This window comes from Arvicola amphibius, chromosome 5 (assembly GCF_903992535.2).
Source record: "Arvicola amphibius chromosome 5, mArvAmp1.2, whole genome shotgun sequence".
Lineage (NCBI taxonomy): Eukaryota > Metazoa > Chordata > Mammalia > Rodentia > Cricetidae > Arvicola > Arvicola amphibius.
In genome coordinates, this window is record NC_052051.1 from 39,829,035 (window position 1) to 39,847,974 (window position 18,940).

The 18,940-nt window shown below is 41.1% G+C and overlaps 1 protein-coding gene across 1 annotated transcript in view; it reads left to right on the forward strand.

The window, feature by feature from the left end:
* The window catches only part of Pak5 (p21 (RAC1) activated kinase 5), an 88,303-nt gene that overhangs the window by 47,456 nt on the left and 21,907 nt on the right, over nucleotides 1-18,940 (forward strand). Inside the window, exon 2 of the mRNA XM_038331286.1 lies at nucleotides 5,278-6,063. Coding sequence (XP_038187214.1) covers nucleotides 5,278-6,063 — 786 coding nt within the window. The remainder of the gene's footprint in view (nucleotides 1-5,277; nucleotides 6,064-18,940) is intronic.

An 18,940-nucleotide genomic window follows, 5' to 3' on the forward strand; every position in this document is an offset into this window, starting at 1 on the left:
AGTGACAATATAAAGCACATTCTCGAGGTGCAGAGGAGATGCTGTTTTTGAAAAGGAAATGTAAGGTCTTATTAGGGCAAGGCTGTTAATTACACACTTCATTACTGTCAAGGTTAATACAGACAGTGAGAACAGAGGCCCTTTTTCATCAGTTCCCCGGGAAAAAGGGGGAGACAGCTGTTCCCCCGGACAGATCCATTAGCTCTTATCACCAGCCACCAGCCTGCACAAGCAGCACCATGAAATATGGCCGCTGTCACCAGCAGCCAGAACAGATGCCAGCCAGTCCAGGTTACAGCGGAAAGACAATGAGAACTCCAGCTTCAGATGCAAATAGATTGCCTTGCATTGATTTCTTTAATGCTTGGAGGTTCCACAGCATAAGAGATACTGATACTCTTGTAGTTATTCTATTATTGATCTCTCTGAAATTACACAAATCTCACTTAAAATAAACATCAGATGCTGAGTATAATAAATAACAGTTCCTCTCTGTGATGCCTGGTTAAGCCACATTGAACAATTCTCTGTGTTTGGATTTCATTATTGTTGCTTTGATGGTTGTGATTCTATTAGGAAATGCAAGTCAGCAAAAGTAATATGGTTTGCATTCTCGTTTAACTGGATGTACTGATCAAAAAGGCTTTTGTTCTATTTATGTGTGTGTGTGTGTGTGTGTGTGTGTGCATGTGTGTGTGTGTGTGTGTGTGTGTTGGAAAGTTATTTGGAACCAACATTTACACTTTGTGAGCCTCCTGCTTATTAACAATAAATTAGGAGTTCAACTGAAACAAAAACACCATGTGTTTCTGTTTAAATGATTTGCATACTTAGTCAAAATCGTTTTTAAATTCTGAAAAAAATATATCCAGGAAAAGAAAATCCCTTAGTTAGAGCATGCTTTACTTTTCTTGCTTTTTAATCGCTTGCTATAATCTGTGTTTTTCCCATGACTAAATCATTTTTTTCCTTTCAAGTATCAACAACTACACGTTTACTTGGGTTGTACCTAGGTTTTACTAATCTGTAACACTAAGGATTGCTACAGCTGCATAGCAAGACTATGGTGCTAACAAAGCGAGCAGAGCCTGGACAGCAAGCTGACCTGACTGGGAAAGTCCAAGTCCTTGAGATCATCATTTGCTAAAGCACAAAATGTGTTTCAGCTTCATAATGGATGGTAAAGTGTTAAACGGTACAGCTCCCCAAGACAACTGTAGCACACACACACACACACACACACACACACACACACACACACAACGTATAAAAAGAACAGTGTGTGTCTGTGTCTGTGTTCACAAAATGCTGGATTCTATTACACTGAAAAGCATACATCTATATTTTCATTTTCCCTGAATCCAGGAACTCTAGAATCTAGAATGTATGTTATTGTGTTTTGTGCGCAGTGTGAGCTACAGGGTAACAGCCATGCCACCTGCCTGACCTGAACATTTCAGCCTTTCAGGGTCTCTCCAAGTCCATTGCATCTGAATCTTCTTTCCCAGCACCTTGGGCTGACTTGTGTAAACCTTACTGTCTGAGAAAGCCCGAGCCTGAATCCTCCTACTGAGGAAAGGCCTCTGTCAGTGTTTGCTGTACTTCTCCTAGCCTTTCATTTTCATGGCCGTCATTCTGTCTAAATCTTTAAAGTCTAATTGTGCTAATTTTCTGATTTATACATACAGTTTTTAGAAGATCAGTAGAATGCTGATCATGAATTTTTGTTCTAATAAAGAGCAATTGTTTTATGTAGGAATTATAGTTAATTTGATATTAATCTTCCCTTTAGATTTAAGAAATTTAGGGTTTGTATCTTAAGTTATTAATAGTTTTATTTTCTACTTATATTCCATATATGCAGCTGCAGCTAAAATTCTATTATCTGTAACTTCTTTCCCAAATTTTCAGCTTAACTTAAAACTTTACTGAGGAAATAGTTAAATAAGAATTTACAAGTAAGCCGGGCGGTGGTGGTGCACGCCTTTAATCCCAGCACTCGGGAGGCAGAGGCAGGCGGATCTCTGTGAGTTCGAGACCAGCCTGGTCTACAAGAGCTAGTTCCAGGACAGGCTCCAAAGCTACAGAGAAACCCTGCCTCGAAAAACCAAAAAAAAAAAAAAAAAAAAGAATTTACAAGTACTTAACTAGTACTTTCTATGCCAAGAATCATGTCAACCAACTTATACATATTATTAAATATAAATAAATTGCTATCTTAATCCTAAAAGTATTGATTCTTACTATTTTATAGATTAAGAAGCCAGGCCCACAAAAGTCTAAGCAATTTTCCTGATATCACATAGTTTAGAAGTGCAAGTCCAAGTTTTAAAATAAAAAGAAAAAAAATCACACATTTTTAGTGTTATATAACTTTGCATAGGGAGATGTAAACATCTGTCCAGGTAGTGCACCAACTATAAATCAAAGAGACCATTCCATCCACATCTAGGTTGGCGAATCAATGAGTCTAACAGGGTTACTTGTAGGTGTACACGCAAGTACAGGGGCAAAAGTAGGCAGCCAAAGACATTCCGCACCCTAGCAACAGTTAACTGCCTATCTTCAGGGATGGGGCCAGGCCTCCTGTGCTGTCTTGGGCACAGCACTTCAAGTTTTCCATAAATAGGCCCAGTGCTAGGGTCTCAAGTGGGTAACCACAACTGCTTGGGCTTCAAGGAGGTAATGTACATATGTCTGTGCCTAGAGAGCAATGTTTGAGTGACAAAAAAAATGGCACAGAATTAAACAGATAGATAGATAGATAGATAGATAGATAGATAGATAGATAGATAGATGATAGATAGATAGATAGATGATAGACAGACAGACAGACAGATAGATAGATAGATAGATAGATGATAGATAGATGATAGATAGATAGATAGATAGATAGATAGATAGATAGATAGATAGATAGATAGATAGAGAAACAGACATAGATGAGGGAGAGTGAAGGAAGAAGAAAAAGGAGAGGGAGGGAGGGAGGGAGGGAAGGAGGGAGAGAGGAAGGGAGGGAGAGAGAGAGAGAGAGGGAGGGAGAGAGAGTAGAGAGAAAGAATTGTGGGCAATACATAAGCCTCCTACACAGAACGCCAAATGCATTCTACAGAAATACCTTATGCAAAGACATGGAGCTTCACCAGTCCTGCCACTCCTCTCTGCTATGGTAGGCTTTGTGTCTTGCTAGCGGAGGGAAGGAGGGAATTGTAAAGTAGATCTTAGACATCTGGCAAATACAACATCACCTAAGTGACCAAGGTAACATTATCCATACTAAACCATGTTGACAGTGTGCCCCAAATACCATATGATGAAACTGGTACTTTACAGCCTCCCTCTCCAAAATTTATTACACAAGTTAAATATAAGGAAAATATCAGACAAATCCAACTTAAGGACATTCTGAAAATACCTGCTCATGCTCCTCAAAACTGCCAAGGTCAATAGCAATAAGGGAAGTCTCAGAAACTGTCAAAGAGACTCAGGAGACATAATCAATAAATATTTATTTCTCATGGGTAAGACTCCAGAGCCCTAGGAGAAAGCTGATAAAGGTGGCAATTCACTAATTATAATGCAGGCTGTTAATACGTGAAACACCGTGTGTGGGGTAGTTAGGAATATTCTACCCAATCTCTGAAATGTCACTGCTAAACTATTCTAAAATAAGTTTATTTAAAAGGGCATAAATAAAAAGAATTTCATCTAAGACAGTTTGGTAGAGAAAAATCAAAAACAAACCCTTGTCTTTCAGCATGAAGTTTGAGGAACTAGTCTGTGCCTCGCAACCTCTGGGACAGTTTGGTCTTCTTCCTACATCATGAGCTCTCCCAGTACTAACCATGATGATTTTGAACTCCTCGCTACTTGCTCAAAAGTGCTTTTTCCTCTTTATCCTCTTAAAATCTTGATAACCACCCTTTATTCTTTGTTTTCTTATCTACCCCCATATATTGCACTGCAGACTGTGTAGTGACAAGCCAAGGCACAGATGACTGGCTTTGTAAGTGGCTTGCTGTTTCTTTCTGTTCCTCATATTCTGGTGTTATTTAGGTTTATTAAAGGGAACAGTCTGTCACCAACAGCCAGACACGCACACATCATTACCAAGCAAAACCACAGATTAAAAGATGGTAGCACCCAGGTGTGGTCACTGCAAGGACTGTAGTTCAGTGTTTAACAGTATCATATTGGATGGCAAACTAAACCACATAATTAGTCCCCATGCTGTTCCATAACCAATAACCACAGTTTCAGAGTCTTCCAGAATATTCCATAGAAGTCATATAACATCAGTCATAATTTTATACCTGTGTTCATATTCAAGTGGTGATGCTTATTGGTTTTATAAATCATCGGGATAGTGGATTTTAAAATAACAAACATGCTTTTTATAACCAAATGTTATAGACTGTTAAAATTTATATCCATCAATTCATTGTTAGAAGGGAAAGGTTTACACAGGCCCTCAGGCTGAAATTACTACAAATATTATATGCATATATATACATATATATGTATATGTGAGTATAGATATACATGTCTCCAAACTGCTTTCTAACTGTTTGTATTTACACCCTTAGACAAGTGTTTATATCAGAGAGACTTCTGCAGTTGGCAATGGTTAATACAGAGTCATGCTGATCAAAATGCTGGGAACATATGACTGTTGATTGCTCAGCCCTAAACAGGCTATCTACATCGCCCACTCTAAGACCCAGGGAACCTCACAGAAAAGAAAGTGGAGCGATTGTAAGGACTGGAGGATAAGGAGGGTTGCTGTGGAATGCTGCCTTCTGGAAATGACATGACCAACCCAACAGTGAATACATAGCAGCTGTGGTAACATGCACAAAAATAAGGAATGAAGAGGTGAAGGGCTGCTGATGAGGAAGAAGGGTCTGTAAGAGAGGGAGGGAACAAGAGAGGGAAGCAGGGTGAGCATATTTACAGTACATATCTATGAAATTATCAAAATTTAAATTAAAAGTAATTTTAAAAGAAGGTGCATGTTTATTTTTTATCTGCAAAACGATATGGTCTAATGCAATAACTAAGTATAAATTTGCAAGCCCAGCTTACTGTTGAATATTTGATATTTTTTCCAGTGAAGTCAGTCAACAATTGCTTCTTTACTTTTTTTTTTTTTTTAACTAAAATGTTCCTCTCATGTTTTCTTCTGTGGTTTAAAGTGGGTGAAGTAGACGCAACCATCCTCCAGCATTTATAAAACCAGAGATATTTTCTTAACAATATTACTCCTGTTATTCCTAGACAATCGTCAGAGGAAATAAATCCTGCAAGGAAACCTCTATTAATGGCCTGCTAGAGGATTTCGACAACATCTCTGTGACTCGCTCCAATTCCCTAAGGAAAGAAAGCCCACCCACCCCTGATCAAGGAGCCGCTGGCCGTGTTCAAGGGCACTCAGAAGAAAATGGCTTCATCACCTTCTCACAGTATTCCAGTGAGTCCGATACTACTGCCGACTATACAACGGAAAAGTACAGAGAGAGGAGTCTCTACGGAGACGACCTGGATCTGTACTACAAAGGCAGCCATGCAGCCAAGCAAAATGGGCATGTCATGAAGATGAAACACGGAGATGCCTACTACCCCGAGATGAAGCCTTTGAAAGCTGACCTTGCCAGATTCCCTGTCGACTATCACACACACTTGGACTCCCTGAGCAAACCAAGTGAATACAGTGACCTTAAGTGGGGTTATCAGCGAGCTTCCAGTAGCTCCCCTCTGGATTACTCATTCCAACTGACGCCTTCTAGAACTGCAGGGACCAGCAGGTGCTCCAAGGAGAGTCTGGCTTATAGTGAAAGTGACTGGGGACCCAGCTTTGATGAGTATGACAGAAGGCCAAAGTCGTCATACCTGCATCAGACAAGCCCTCAGCCGGCCATGCGGCAGAGGTCCAAGTCAGGCTCAGGGCTTCAGGAACCCATGATGCCGTTTGGAGCAAGTGCATTTAAAACTCATTCTCAAGGACACTCGTACAACTCCTACACCTACCCTCGCCTGTCCGAGCCCACAATGTGCATTCCAAAGGTAAGGTCTACTGCCTCTTCTCCGTGAGTGACTGGCCCTACCGAGAAGGTTCTAGACGGCCAGAGTCTTGGAAGCTTGCTGCTTTTGCAGTGAGAATTCATTATCCAAATCCTACCTTATTTTCCCATGAGTCCCATAATTAAAGGCTTTAAAACAAGGCCCATATGTCATTATAATCAAATTTTATCTTTTGATATCTACTACAAGATTTCTGATTAAAACACAAGGAAATTTATGCTTAATTGAACAAGTTTCTGATTTACTAACAATAAATGTAGTCTGATCACATTTACTAAGTTCTGTGTTGAGGGTAAAAAGTTGTAGGTCATTACAGGGAATGGAACAATATTCCCAATTCTTTAAAGTTCATGTGGATATATTAAAAAAAAAGGGGGGGGGGACACTCAGTTCAAGGGGTAGCCTTTCATATGAGTGTGCTCTTTTACTCATTTTTTTAAGTTCTTAATAACACTTTTTGTATGAATATTTTTAGTAACTGGTAGCATCTAATTCCTGGACTTTTGTGCATTTTTTCATAGTGCTAGGAGTCAATCATAGATTCCCATGTATGGTAGGCAGGCACTCCATCAGTGCCTATGCATCATCCTATGCCCCCAAAGTACACTCTTTTAAATAAGGATGGTATAAATTTGGTGAAAATTGGCATGTTCACCATATCCCACACTTTGTAGAAGACTCTGGTAGGAGTACTGATTCCTGGTTAAAATCACACCATTTTCATGAGCATGTGAGATATTTAGCAATAGCCCAGGAAGTGTACAAGTGCTTGATTTGTCCATGACAACATACAAATAACTTGGCACCTCGCCTGAACAGCTGAAGCAGAAAAGGATTTGAGGATGGATTGTGGGTTCCCTTGAGTCCCCTATTCAGACTGAGTGGGACATGAGGACTAGCAGGAACATCACCTACATCTGTACCAATGCTTTCTCCTCAGCAGCTTGTCTATTAACTTGAGCATCCCTGCTGGGCCAGCCTGCCTGCAGGCCTCTGCTTTATCAATTGCAGTCAGCTTCCTTTATATTATCTAAGATGTTAAAGAGAAGTTCTTTGGGTAAACAGAAAGTGACTTAAGCTCCACTTTAGAAGACACAAAGGACCAGTTATTTGAGTTCCCAAGATAAGAAATTAGAAGTGAATCCTAAGAAAAAAAGGCATGGAATAGTTATCTCCAGTTAGAATTTAAATGAGCACGTTTTTAATCTCATTATGTTAAATGTATTTGAACAGCCATGGTTAGGGTATAATAAATACTTTTATTTCATTCTTCCCATAGCAATTGCTGGATCTAGGTCTTACTAGTTAAGAGCCAACAGCCACACCCACCCAGCACCTGTATATGTATCCTGATACTTGACATAGTTAGCACAGTTCTAACACAGATTGCTTTCTGTAAGTACCATGCAAAGGAAGATGCCTCATAGTTGTAGAATAAAATAAGAAAATCAGTATGTTATAATGCTGAGTCAGGTCACATACTCATAATTCAGTTAAAGAATGTTCTAGGCATGGAGTACACTCCTATAGTCTCATTACTCAGTAAGCTGTAGCAGAAAGATCACAAGTTCAAGACCAGCCTGGGCAACAGAATAAGTCTCAAGGCCTAGTGACCATCTCAAAATGAGGGGCTAAGATGTGGCTGAGTAGTAGAGTGCATGAATACCCAGGCAGGGCCCTAGATTCAGTCCCCAGCACTACCAAATCAATTTGTGGTATATCTGAACAAATGGGAAAGAGCTGGTTTGGGTCATAGTCTTTAAGAAAATGCTGTTGAAACATAGCACCTTTCAGCCCTGGGGTCATTGTTGACCCATTAACATAGTTAGTCCTTTTTTACTTATAAGTCTCAAATTATGAGACTGAAAGCTTCTCTTGAAAATTGACATGTTGGCTTGGTATCCCTGGACCCACCTTTTCATATAGGATTCAAAACGAATTGGCTAGAGATAAATCCTGCCCTCACTAGAAGGGAGATGGGCTCTGCAGTTTGGCTCAGGTCCTGTCTCATCTACTTCACTCATCCCTAGAGATTTTGGGATTTAGCATCACTGGGCGGAAACCTTGTCCACTCATTTCCCAGAAGAGAGTCCTGTGGTGTAGAAAGTCACATACCACACATAAAACTTCAATTAGTTGTTTACACATGAGGTCTGGGTTCAAGCCTGTAATTTCTCCCACTCTAACCCTTCCCCATTATGCAGGCCTATATTATTTCAGGGGTTCAACTGAATTTTCAAATAAAATCCATGATAAATTTCAGGGCTTTCCAGAGGAAGAAGAAGGAAGAGGCAGAGCCAAAAATGGGTATTTGCTTCATTCCTGCAGACTTCCAAAACAGACCTTCTGCACTGAATTCCAGCATTTCTAAAGCCAAACCAGTGTATCAGCAACTGTGGCTCAGGAAAAATATGAACATATTCACACAGGAGACTGTTGAGGTTTTCAGCACTTTTAATCCAGGGTTCCAAACTGCTGCTCCTGTGTCCCCTAAAGCCCACGAGAATTGACGAGCAGGTTTTGTGGGAGGGCAGGAGGCGGGAAGCATGTTGGTAATTAAAACGCTTACTTGATTAAAAATATAACATCTCTCTAAAAACAGTTAGGTGCCTCTGTCTTTAGGGCTGTACTCTGCAAAATCAGCCAATTGCATTTGGATTTCCAGCTGGGGTAAGAAATAGTTATCACGACTCAGATAATTTGGCTTTACCTCATGACAGTTTCTAGAGGCGGGTGGGTGATGTTCATATCAGAAGAAAAAGCACAAATCCCATGTAGCAAAAATGAGGAGGGTGATGTATGTGTATATGTGACACCAGCTTGATATTGTGACCTTTAACTTTTTAATTTTTATTCTAGCTCACAGTGAAGAAAAATGTAGACTAATAACAACAACCACAGGGGAAAAAGCACTCCACTTTTTTGTTAGCATGACAAGAATAGAAAATATAATAAAATCTGCTTATACTAATGTTAATTCTCTACCTTAAAATCTTTACTGAAACTGAGCAGATAAAACCTTGAGGTGGGAAAGAATAGCCAAACAAGATATAGAACCACATTTACCACAGAACTACAGAAACCAGCAAGAAGAGAGAACGAAAGCTTCCCACTCTCCCCAGAAAACATCTACCATACAGCAACCTGGTGGGAGATACCATCATCTTGGGTTTAATTTTGCTCATTCAGTGCCCTCCAGGGGTCAGGCAGATAGATAGTGAGTGGCTCATATGTCTTGGTGCCACCAGAATACCTTGGGGTTAAACCACTGAGAAATTCCTGACGTAGTGACAAAATCAGGGTTCCCCGGGCATTTGCTGCATGCCAGGTACTCATGTTGCTTACAGCAAGATTTCTTGCCCCCATTGTAAGTTAAGGAATAAGGTCTGGAAGTCACATTAACAGCATGCTCATTTAGTTCTTGTACCAACTGGAGTCCAGCTCTTTAGTTTTAATCCCTGAGATGTATTCCCCATAGCACACAGCTTCTGAGGGTACCAAGCCTGCAGTCAGCCTATGCCAACTCTTTCTAGCACTAATGTAATGATGTTGTGTCAGAAATTATTTTAATATCTGGATTTACATCATCCTCGTTTATTCAGAGGTGGGGTTTCTCGACCTTGACATGGCAACCATCTTACACTCGTAATTGTTTTGCTCTGAGGGGTTGTTCTGGCATTGCAGAGTATATAACCACATCCCTGGAGTCCTCCTTGTTAGATGGTAAGGGATCCTAGTCTTCACTCATAATAATAAAATATCTGCAATAGCAAAACATATCACCCTTCACCATAGATAAGTCCATAGAAAATGAGCTCTGGAGGTGCCTTCTACAGCTGCCCTTGATCGAGCACTTTCAAGCAGTTAGGGACAGAGTTTAGGGAGAGAAGCTGTTCAACTTTGATTCATTACACTGCCATTTACTAGCCAGGCGACTGCTTAACCATGGCTCCTATTTAACTATAGAATGGAGATAAAGTCCCTGCTTCAACATGTCAACTGAGAGCTAATATACATGTAGTTGGCATGTCACTCTCTATATTTGACATACAGAGAGTGGCGATAATATGAGGGTCACTGTGATCTAAGCACAATGAGAAGCCTTTTGCAGACATTGTCCAATTTAGTCCTTATAAATCCAGAAGAATCCAGGCTCCTTTGGCAGTTGAGGAAGCTGAGGTTCTAGAAAGCTGTCTTTATGGGCTTGTCCAGGAATGTGAATGCAGTGGCTGAGCCAGGGTTCAAAACTACATCCCTCTGACTCAGTAGTATATGCTTCCAGAACATTCTTAACTTCCTAGAGGAATGCTGACGAGCAGAAAAGTAGATGTGAGGCTTTCCAGTCAGGACACACACTGCTGGGTACCCTCACCTTGGGGGGCAAGTTTGTGCACACAAGGAAAGTTCTCTGTGCCTTCTGTTCATGCTGTGCTCCAGATGTGCCTTCTATTCACTCAGAAATATGAATTGTGGGTAAATATTAAAACCACAAGCTGCAAAGAAAGACTTAGGTGAGTAGATCTGTAATACTCTTTGATGAATTTATTCTACCTTGGGTAATTGTCTTTTTTTAGTTTCTTAAAAATAGCCAGATTTTTGTCACCCAATTTAGAAGCATTTAAGAGTTGGATATTTATTTTCTGAATTTGAGTTTTATGCGCTATATGAGCTTGTCTGTGTCTCAATTTCCTCATCTGTGAAGTGTTTTAGTTCTTTGGACTTGTGAGGAGAATTAAATAAGATTAATAAACATCAAAGAGTTAGCACATGGCAAAGAGTAATCCTTATTCCTGGGAATATTTCTGGTTAGAAAGTATGTTACCCTCTCTGGTAAAGTCAGTCATAAATGTTCTCTCTGTGTGTGATCTTTTGTATAATTTTAAACCATAACAACAAATTATACCATCCTACATAGTCCCTCTTTATATACTTCCCATGGCTATAACTGTCTTCATTTTGAAAATGTGTGTCATAAAAGGTCAGTATAGTTGGGTATATACCTCAATAGCATATAAAGTCTTAATGAGCATCTTGGGATCTCTGATCCCACCACAATGCTTACATAACTCTCTAGTATAGCGAGTCTTTCTCTGTCCTGCCATCTCCCAAATAATGACACAGAGACTTTTTTTTTTTTTTGGTTTTTCGAGACAGGGTTTCTCTACAGCTTTTTTAGAGCCTGTCCTGGAACTAGCTCTTGTAGACCAGGCTGGCCTCGAACTCAGAGATCCGCCTGCCTCTGCCTCCTGAGTGCTGGGGTTAAAGGCATGCGCCACCACTGCCCGGCCTGACACAGAGACTTCTTATTAATTATGAAAGCTCAGCTGATAGTTTAGACTTGTTTCTAACTAGCTCTTATAACTCAAATTAACCCATTTCTACTAATTTACATGCTACCACATGGCTTGTGGCTTGTTACCTTATTGCCTACATGACCTGCTTCCTCTGCCTCTCCTGCTGTCTCCACTTTTTCTTCCCAGCATCCTCTGTGCTCTGGAAATCCTGCCTAGCTATTGGACATTCAATTCATAAATAAACCAATCCAAGTGATAGATCTGCACAGTTTGATCAAATATGTCACAACGCTCTAGAATGAAAGTGAAATTATCAGATGCTTCCTGAAAACCACAGGCTAAGTGAGAACTGTCTATACATCTCAACCAGTTTACCACCCCATCTCCTATATGCAGGGCAGCAAGAGAGACCAGTGTTGTAGCTCTTGGTGCCCCGAACAGGTGGCACTTTAAGACAGACGGTCACAGTTTCTCTAGAGCAGTAGGTACATAGAAAAGTGTGCAAGCTTACTTGTAGCTTTCTCTGGAGCCACCGGAGTGATGCTTATCACTGCTTGGCTGGCACTTTGTGTTCTCAGGGAGGAAAATTACTGTGACCTGTGTGTCCAGTCTTTGGAAAGCAATTGTTCAGTGACTCACTGTTATTTGTGACACTGTCACACTCAGGTTCAGTCAGTAACAAAGCATCAATGCCTGCTCTACTTTTTCTCTTTTAATTTTTCCTGTGGGCCGCCTTCAAGGAACCCATTAGTGGCCTGTGCTATGTGTAAGGGCAATGCTACTGAGGCCCTAGGACCTGCACCAAGAAACTGAGAGGGGAAAGAAATGGCAAAAAAAGAGGATTACTTAATCACTTCACGTAATGATGGGCGCCATTGCCTTTACCTTTGTGTCCTTTCTGTACATGTCCCTGTAGGGTCCTCACTGAGGTATATAAAGCATGTAAAAGGGTGATGTCATTGTCATATTTAGTATCTGTCCTGCAGGTGTGATATCGCTCACATATGAACATACACATCTTCCCAAGAGTGCTCTTGTGGTTTAAAGTCAGGTCATATTTTGGTCATTATGAGTGTTTTTCTCCATTTCTAAGTTGAAAGACAAAATGTGTTTTAACCTGGTATTGCCCATCCCTAATTTTCTCAGGACCCTGACACAAATGAACAATATTCTGAAGCAAAGAAAGGGCCAATCCCCGTGGACTTAGAGTCCCTGCACATTGTCTCAGGCACTGAGGGATGAAAAGTCAGAGCATCTGTGCTTGGATGGAGGATACTTCCTCTAAGTTAGGAAAAGCAATTACTGCAGATAATTACATATGCCAACTCAGGAGTAGAAGAAAAGCCAGAAATGCCAGCGTGCTAGAGTCTGTTCGTCACGGACGTCATCATTTCTTCATAGACCTCCTCTCTGCCTGTTTGCAGAGGTCAGTAGCCACTCATCTGAATGTCCTCAATGTGTATCTTCCATTCGTTTAGTAAGTCAGGAAAGCCTTGCCTCTTCAGGATCCTTGTTATGAGATGTATTACAAGTGAGATTCCAACCCAACGGTTTGGGGAGATTCCCTGGCAGCTTGTTTAATGGACTGAACAGTTTGTTAACACACATGGTTTTGAAGTGCAGCAAGGGTATCTAAGCATCCAGGACTTAACCTACTTTCCAAATTTCCTACCACAGCAACTTAAGGAGATGCCTCTATGCTTTTGGTGTCACAAGGGCTGCTCATCACCACTATTCAGCAGCAGCACTTGCCTCTTTTGTAGAATTGGACATCAGCTTGCAGCCTGTGTATGTACCTCTGCCATTCATTCAGAGTACATGTGAGCCGCCCACTATGAAACTGACCCCTCCAGCTTGCAGATGAAAGTAAGCACCAGGAAAAAAACTCACCATAGCAATAAAACCAGTTTTCCCTTTGACAAAAGCAATAGTAACTATGTTATCAGAGTCAGACAGCAGATTCTTTAACGCCCTGCAATGATACAGACTATAGTTCAGGAGACAGCATTGGGCTGGGAACTCAAGGATGAGGGTGCAGGAGTCCATCAGCCTCAGAAGTGAGCATGTGAGCAAGGGGGAATCAGCTCACCCATCAGTGGTGTTTCCTGCCTGTAAAGGGAAGACATTGGAATTGCAGAGCACAGCCGGAGGGCCACCAGAATGAATGACTTGCCTTTTCCTAATTACCCAGTCCCTAAAATGTCTCTGTTGGGAAGGACACTAGTGACTCTCGCTGGCTCTCTTGCAGATGCTCATTTTCCCCTCCAAAGCCAAGGCTGGTCTTGCTAACATTTGCCTTTCAGTCATGTCAGGAAAATTTAAGATGTACTTTCCGTGCTCAGACAACAGAGGGCCGTGGTTTGCTTTTATCCCACTCTGATTTCAGTAGAGCCAGCAACACCCAGTTTGCCTTTTTCCTTTTTTGAGATGAGCAATCTCTTTGTTCCATTGTGTTCCGAAAAAGGTGTATTGGAGCGTCACAACTAAGCCCTGGAAGCAGCTGTCTCCCTTCCCTGTAATCGCCATCCTTCACGGAACATTCCTCAGTCACGACTCTGTAGGACAGATGCCCGGCACGGCTGTCTCCCACACTACCATCCAGCACCAGCCAGCCACACTCCCCCTGATGTCCGTGTACAAGGTCCTGGTGACAAAGAGAATCTGCAATGGGATTTCCCCTACCCCCTCTGTTCTTTCTCTCACCGTCTACCTTTTTTTTTTTTTCCAGCCTTGGCAATAAATGGTCAAATGATGTTCTACTGCAGAATTCAATTTCACAGTTCAGTTAGGTCCTTGATTACACTGCCAAATTCAGATTAATGTGCATTTAACTAACATGGATCAAGGGAATTCTGGCTGACAGCCAGCTGTAATCGGGGCAATTGATAGCGGTGAGGAGTTTTATGCCCTGTCCACCGCAGTGCACCACTGCTGAAATTGATTGATTAAATGAATTCATTGCTATAATTACTTATAATCTTGATACATCACAAGCCAATACCTAACCCTATCCTTGGAGACAGTGCACTTGCTGTAGAAGGGCGTTCTGGCCTGACTGTTGACTGGGGATTATTTATCCCCACACAATAAGCCTTTTTTTTTTTTAACAGTATGAATGGAGATGTGCAGAGGCCCATTTCTGTAAGAACTAATTTATGGGAGACACAAAAAGGTTGCAGAAAGCTAAAACGCCAAGCATCTGTTATTAACCACCCCAAACGGAAGGAAAGCATGATGCCTGTATTTTTAAAGATTCCTGTGGAGAGAATTTCCTCTCCAAAGATAGCCGATGGGCTGCTGTCATTAGTGGTCCTCCTCACAGTGCAGCTAAGCAGTTTGGCAGCCCTGGGTGATAATTTGCAGAACAATCCACCTTGCCTTCTTTTCTTACATTGCGCCATATGGGAATCCCCTTTGGAGTATGTGGATGAGAAGTCATTCCTACAGAATTCCTTGTTCCCAAAGCACAGGCCTGCTTCCCTGGTCGAGTAAGTCTTTGTGGTGTCTCTATCGTTTACACTTTTAGTTACAGCTCTCTGCTCCTTTTTGGACCCTCACACTGAGGTCTCTGGGGGCAAACTGCATACACACTCCCTTTGGAAATGGTTTAGGCCCTGCTTCTCCAGGCGCATTGATTCATTTAGTTAATGACCATCTGTTTTGAAGCTGTAACTCCACTGCCCTGTGGTTTTTCAAAATGACTCGCCTTTGGGTCCCTTCACAACCACTAGAGACAGGCTTATATGAAATGCCATGGCCGTTCCATTCTCTTCTAGAACACGTCTGAAAATGACATGAAGAAAAGATTTCACAGCTTGTTTGACGTCGCTGCATGAGCACATGCACACACAAACACATACACAGGCAGATTCATCTGTGCCTCGCCACTCCCTATCATAGACCACCCTAAGAAAGACGGGGCAGAGGGATGAGTACAGACGTCAAGGGAGCGTAAGAGGGGGAGGGGGAGGGGTCCACGTCACAGAAAGGCAACTAGCTTAGAGGTGGAAGCTGGATCATCAGTGTCACTGATAAAAAGATGATTTTGACCAAAGCAAAACTGAAAAGAAATGAGTTGTGTACATAAATGATCAATTCATGTTTCGGAGACAACCAATTTGTGTACAGTTAGACTTAACGAAGTCAAGACTGTTAAGAACAATTTTTTTTCTTTCATCCCATTCCCATAGACCTTACCATCCATTATTTTCTGATCCAAATCTTATCGTTTTCTCGGAGCTAATCAGGTACATAGGATTCCAAAGGAACACTATGCCATCCCTTTTCTCTGTCATTGTCAGTTTGCATGTTGTCCTTCTCTGTCCACTCCACGTCCGCCATCACTGAAACCTGTCTCAGTGAACTTACGTAGTACCTGAGTGACAAATGACTCAAGGCAGGCTGGCACTCTCGTTCTGCTGTCTTTGTAGCTTTAAGGCTTTGTCAGACTTACGTCAACATACTATGCCCCAGCCCTCGTATGAAAATAGGACAATTGCGGGTCTTACTGTTTAAAGCGAGGGCTGAAATGCCATGACGTACTTGGAGTACTTAGAATAGTCCTCGACACCTGGGAAGCACTCAGCAAATGCTGTCATTAGTGTTACTTTTCCTGCAAGAACAGATTCTTAATGAAGTAGTTCATAAGAAGGGAGCCTGGCTTTGGCCCCAGGGAAATGTCAGAGCATTTTAGCCACAAGAAGAACCTCAGCTTTCATTGCACAGATCAGGTTGGCGACAATTAAGGTGTGTATATCAAAGCAGGCCAGACATCAGATCTGGGTACCAATGTGCTAAGTATTCAGGCCACTCAGATGCCTTTTACTGTGAATACAGATTAGACCTCCGCAGAAGTGGTAGGTTCCTATGATCTTCTTGGGATGGTGGGGTCATTGGCCTGAGTTGCTTGTGGGACATTTTATCTTCCCAAGCCTTAGTTTTATTGAAAACAAAGCCAAGCTAAAGGGAATGAGGTCTTTCCCAAAGACATGGGCCAGTAACATTGCTCTACCATAGCAGTTGGTTAAGATCAAAGTGAAGGCTACAGTTTGGTGACCGTATGGTCCCAAGGGGGTCACCCCTGCACTTCTCCTTTGGGGAACTTGATTGTCTGCTATCATCCCCTTGAATGGAGAAAGGCCCCAAGGAGAGGCCACATGTTCACTTGCCTGAAGCAGACAGTTAATTTTTCTGAACCACTTAGTTTGGTTCTAAAAATGTTTCTTTCCATTGTGGTTGTTCCTCGAGCTTTTTTAAGAGTCTGCACCTCTTTCCAGCAGCCATGAAAGACAATTGCATATTCTTATCTAAAACACCTAATTTCAAAGACATTTAGCTCTCAGAAAACAATTCCGTCTTGTCTGTAAGAGGAAATTGTCCCCTTCATCCAGACGTGACTGTCCTGTTTTATTCCACAAGATATTTGCACAGAGTAGATCCTATTAATGCTGCTGACAGATGATAAAGGAGAAAATGACCCTAATGTAGTGTGAAGTGTGTTTACAACTCCTACTGGCCATGGTTTTGCTGTCTGTAATATACATTTAACGATCAGTTCTACAAACTCATGGGAGGTGAATGCAACTTTGTCTTAAGTATGAGAGAAAAAAATATTCTTCTCATGAGGACTCTGGATAGTGAGGACATTTGAGGCTCTAAGATCTGCTTTCAAAAATAAAAGTTTTCGACCTTACTTGGCTCTTCCTGATGGTCTTATTGATAAGCCTGCCCTTGGTGAATAGAAGTTTAATGTAAAGCAAGATTCTAATTGTTTTTACACTGATGTTCCTCTAGCCTGCTCCCATTACACACACACACACACACACACACACACACACACACAGGTATAGACATAGGGCCTTAGAAAGCAGCTTATTGTTTAATAGAGTCGGTTAACTATAACACATCATTCAATGGTTTACAACTGAAAGTGCTGTTTTATTGTTTTAAGAACTTAATGTACAGGAGCATATGTAACACTAGTGTGCTGTACATCTTCTGTAAATGTTAGCTAGTTTTGCTGTTTTTGAGGTTATTGTTTATTTTCTTTTATATTGCCATTGTTATTCTAAGTACTTCATAGAACTCTAGTAGTATTATTAAAATTTATTGGCCCATCAAGATTCAGTTCATTTCCTATCTACACAATCTTCTGGAGTTTCCTACACTCTAAGGAATGAGATGTTAATATTTTTACCATTATTTCATTTTACAAATGAGGAAACTGAGGCTCAGAGATGCTGAGTGTTTTAACTGAAGATATCAGAGTCAGGATATACTAACTAGATTCCTCTGCACATGAGACAGGACCATTGCTTAGGGGATACCAGGCCCATCAGGGTGGTGAATCCATCTGAATGTAGTGTGTTATCCCTGAAGTTAGGACAGCTGACTTTTGCATGTGTCCTGATGTCACTGCCATCAGTACAGAACAGCTAAGAATGGTGCAAAGGATATGGTTTTCAAGACAGCACTATCTACAGTCTTTGCTCCCTTTCATGATGGAGTGGACTTCCTTACATGCAGTGGGTGGAAGCTGTGCCACCTGCCTGGTTCATAGGGTGAAGGGTCCATTCCATTTTGTTTTCAATAAATGTTTGACACCACTCCTTTATCTCTTCATGAGATACTTTCCTGCCTTGACTCCAAATTTCTGTGATGCCTTCATTTTTCCTTCCTACATCACTGGCGACTACTTCTCTTTTCATTTTTAAAGAGTCACTCTTCGCTTTTTGATCTATAGATTGGAATCCTTGGGCCTTTTATTATAAATTCAGCATCCTGGCTTTAATTCTAAGTTAGCATTGATGGCTCTCACATTCGTATCTTTACCTTCATCCCATCCTTGAATGTAAAGAATGTCTAAGTCATTTAAGTGTCATCTCAACATGGGTACCTAATAACTCTCTCAAATTTAATGTACTCATAGAAGAGTTCATGAAATTTCTCCATGAGTAAGTTATCTATTGCTACTTAACAAATTATCCCAGAATCTTATGGTTTAAAACAGTAAACACTTATTATCGTGCACAAATTCTTTGGTCGGATCTCTCACTGTATTGGTTATCAATTGATCTGTAACAAACCATCTCACAAAACAAAATATATCCTTGCTCAACACATTATCTCCTAGATCTAAAATACAAGCATTTAATATTTTACCATTTCTGGATGCCAGTAATTTGGAGAGTTTAGGTGATCAGTTCTGTCTTGGCATCTCTTATTAGGTTGCAACCAAATCACCATGCATGGCTACTGTCATCTGAGAACTGGACACGAGCTGGAGGAGATAACTTCCGAATAGCTCATGGGCTTCAGTTTCTAGTTTAATCTTGCCAGGAACCGTTTCTTCTTCTCCTCCTCCGCCTCCTCCTCCTTCTTTTCCTTCTCCTCCTTCTTCATCATCATGTTCTTTTTTTTATTAAAGTTGCTGTGTTGTTACCATTTTATTGAGTTCATAAAAAGGCCATAAAAATCAATTCAAACATGTTTGCAAACAGATTTTCAAATTTCGTGACAACTGTCTTCAGTTGCTAGGCCGAAGATAAGATGGCAGATGTCTCTAT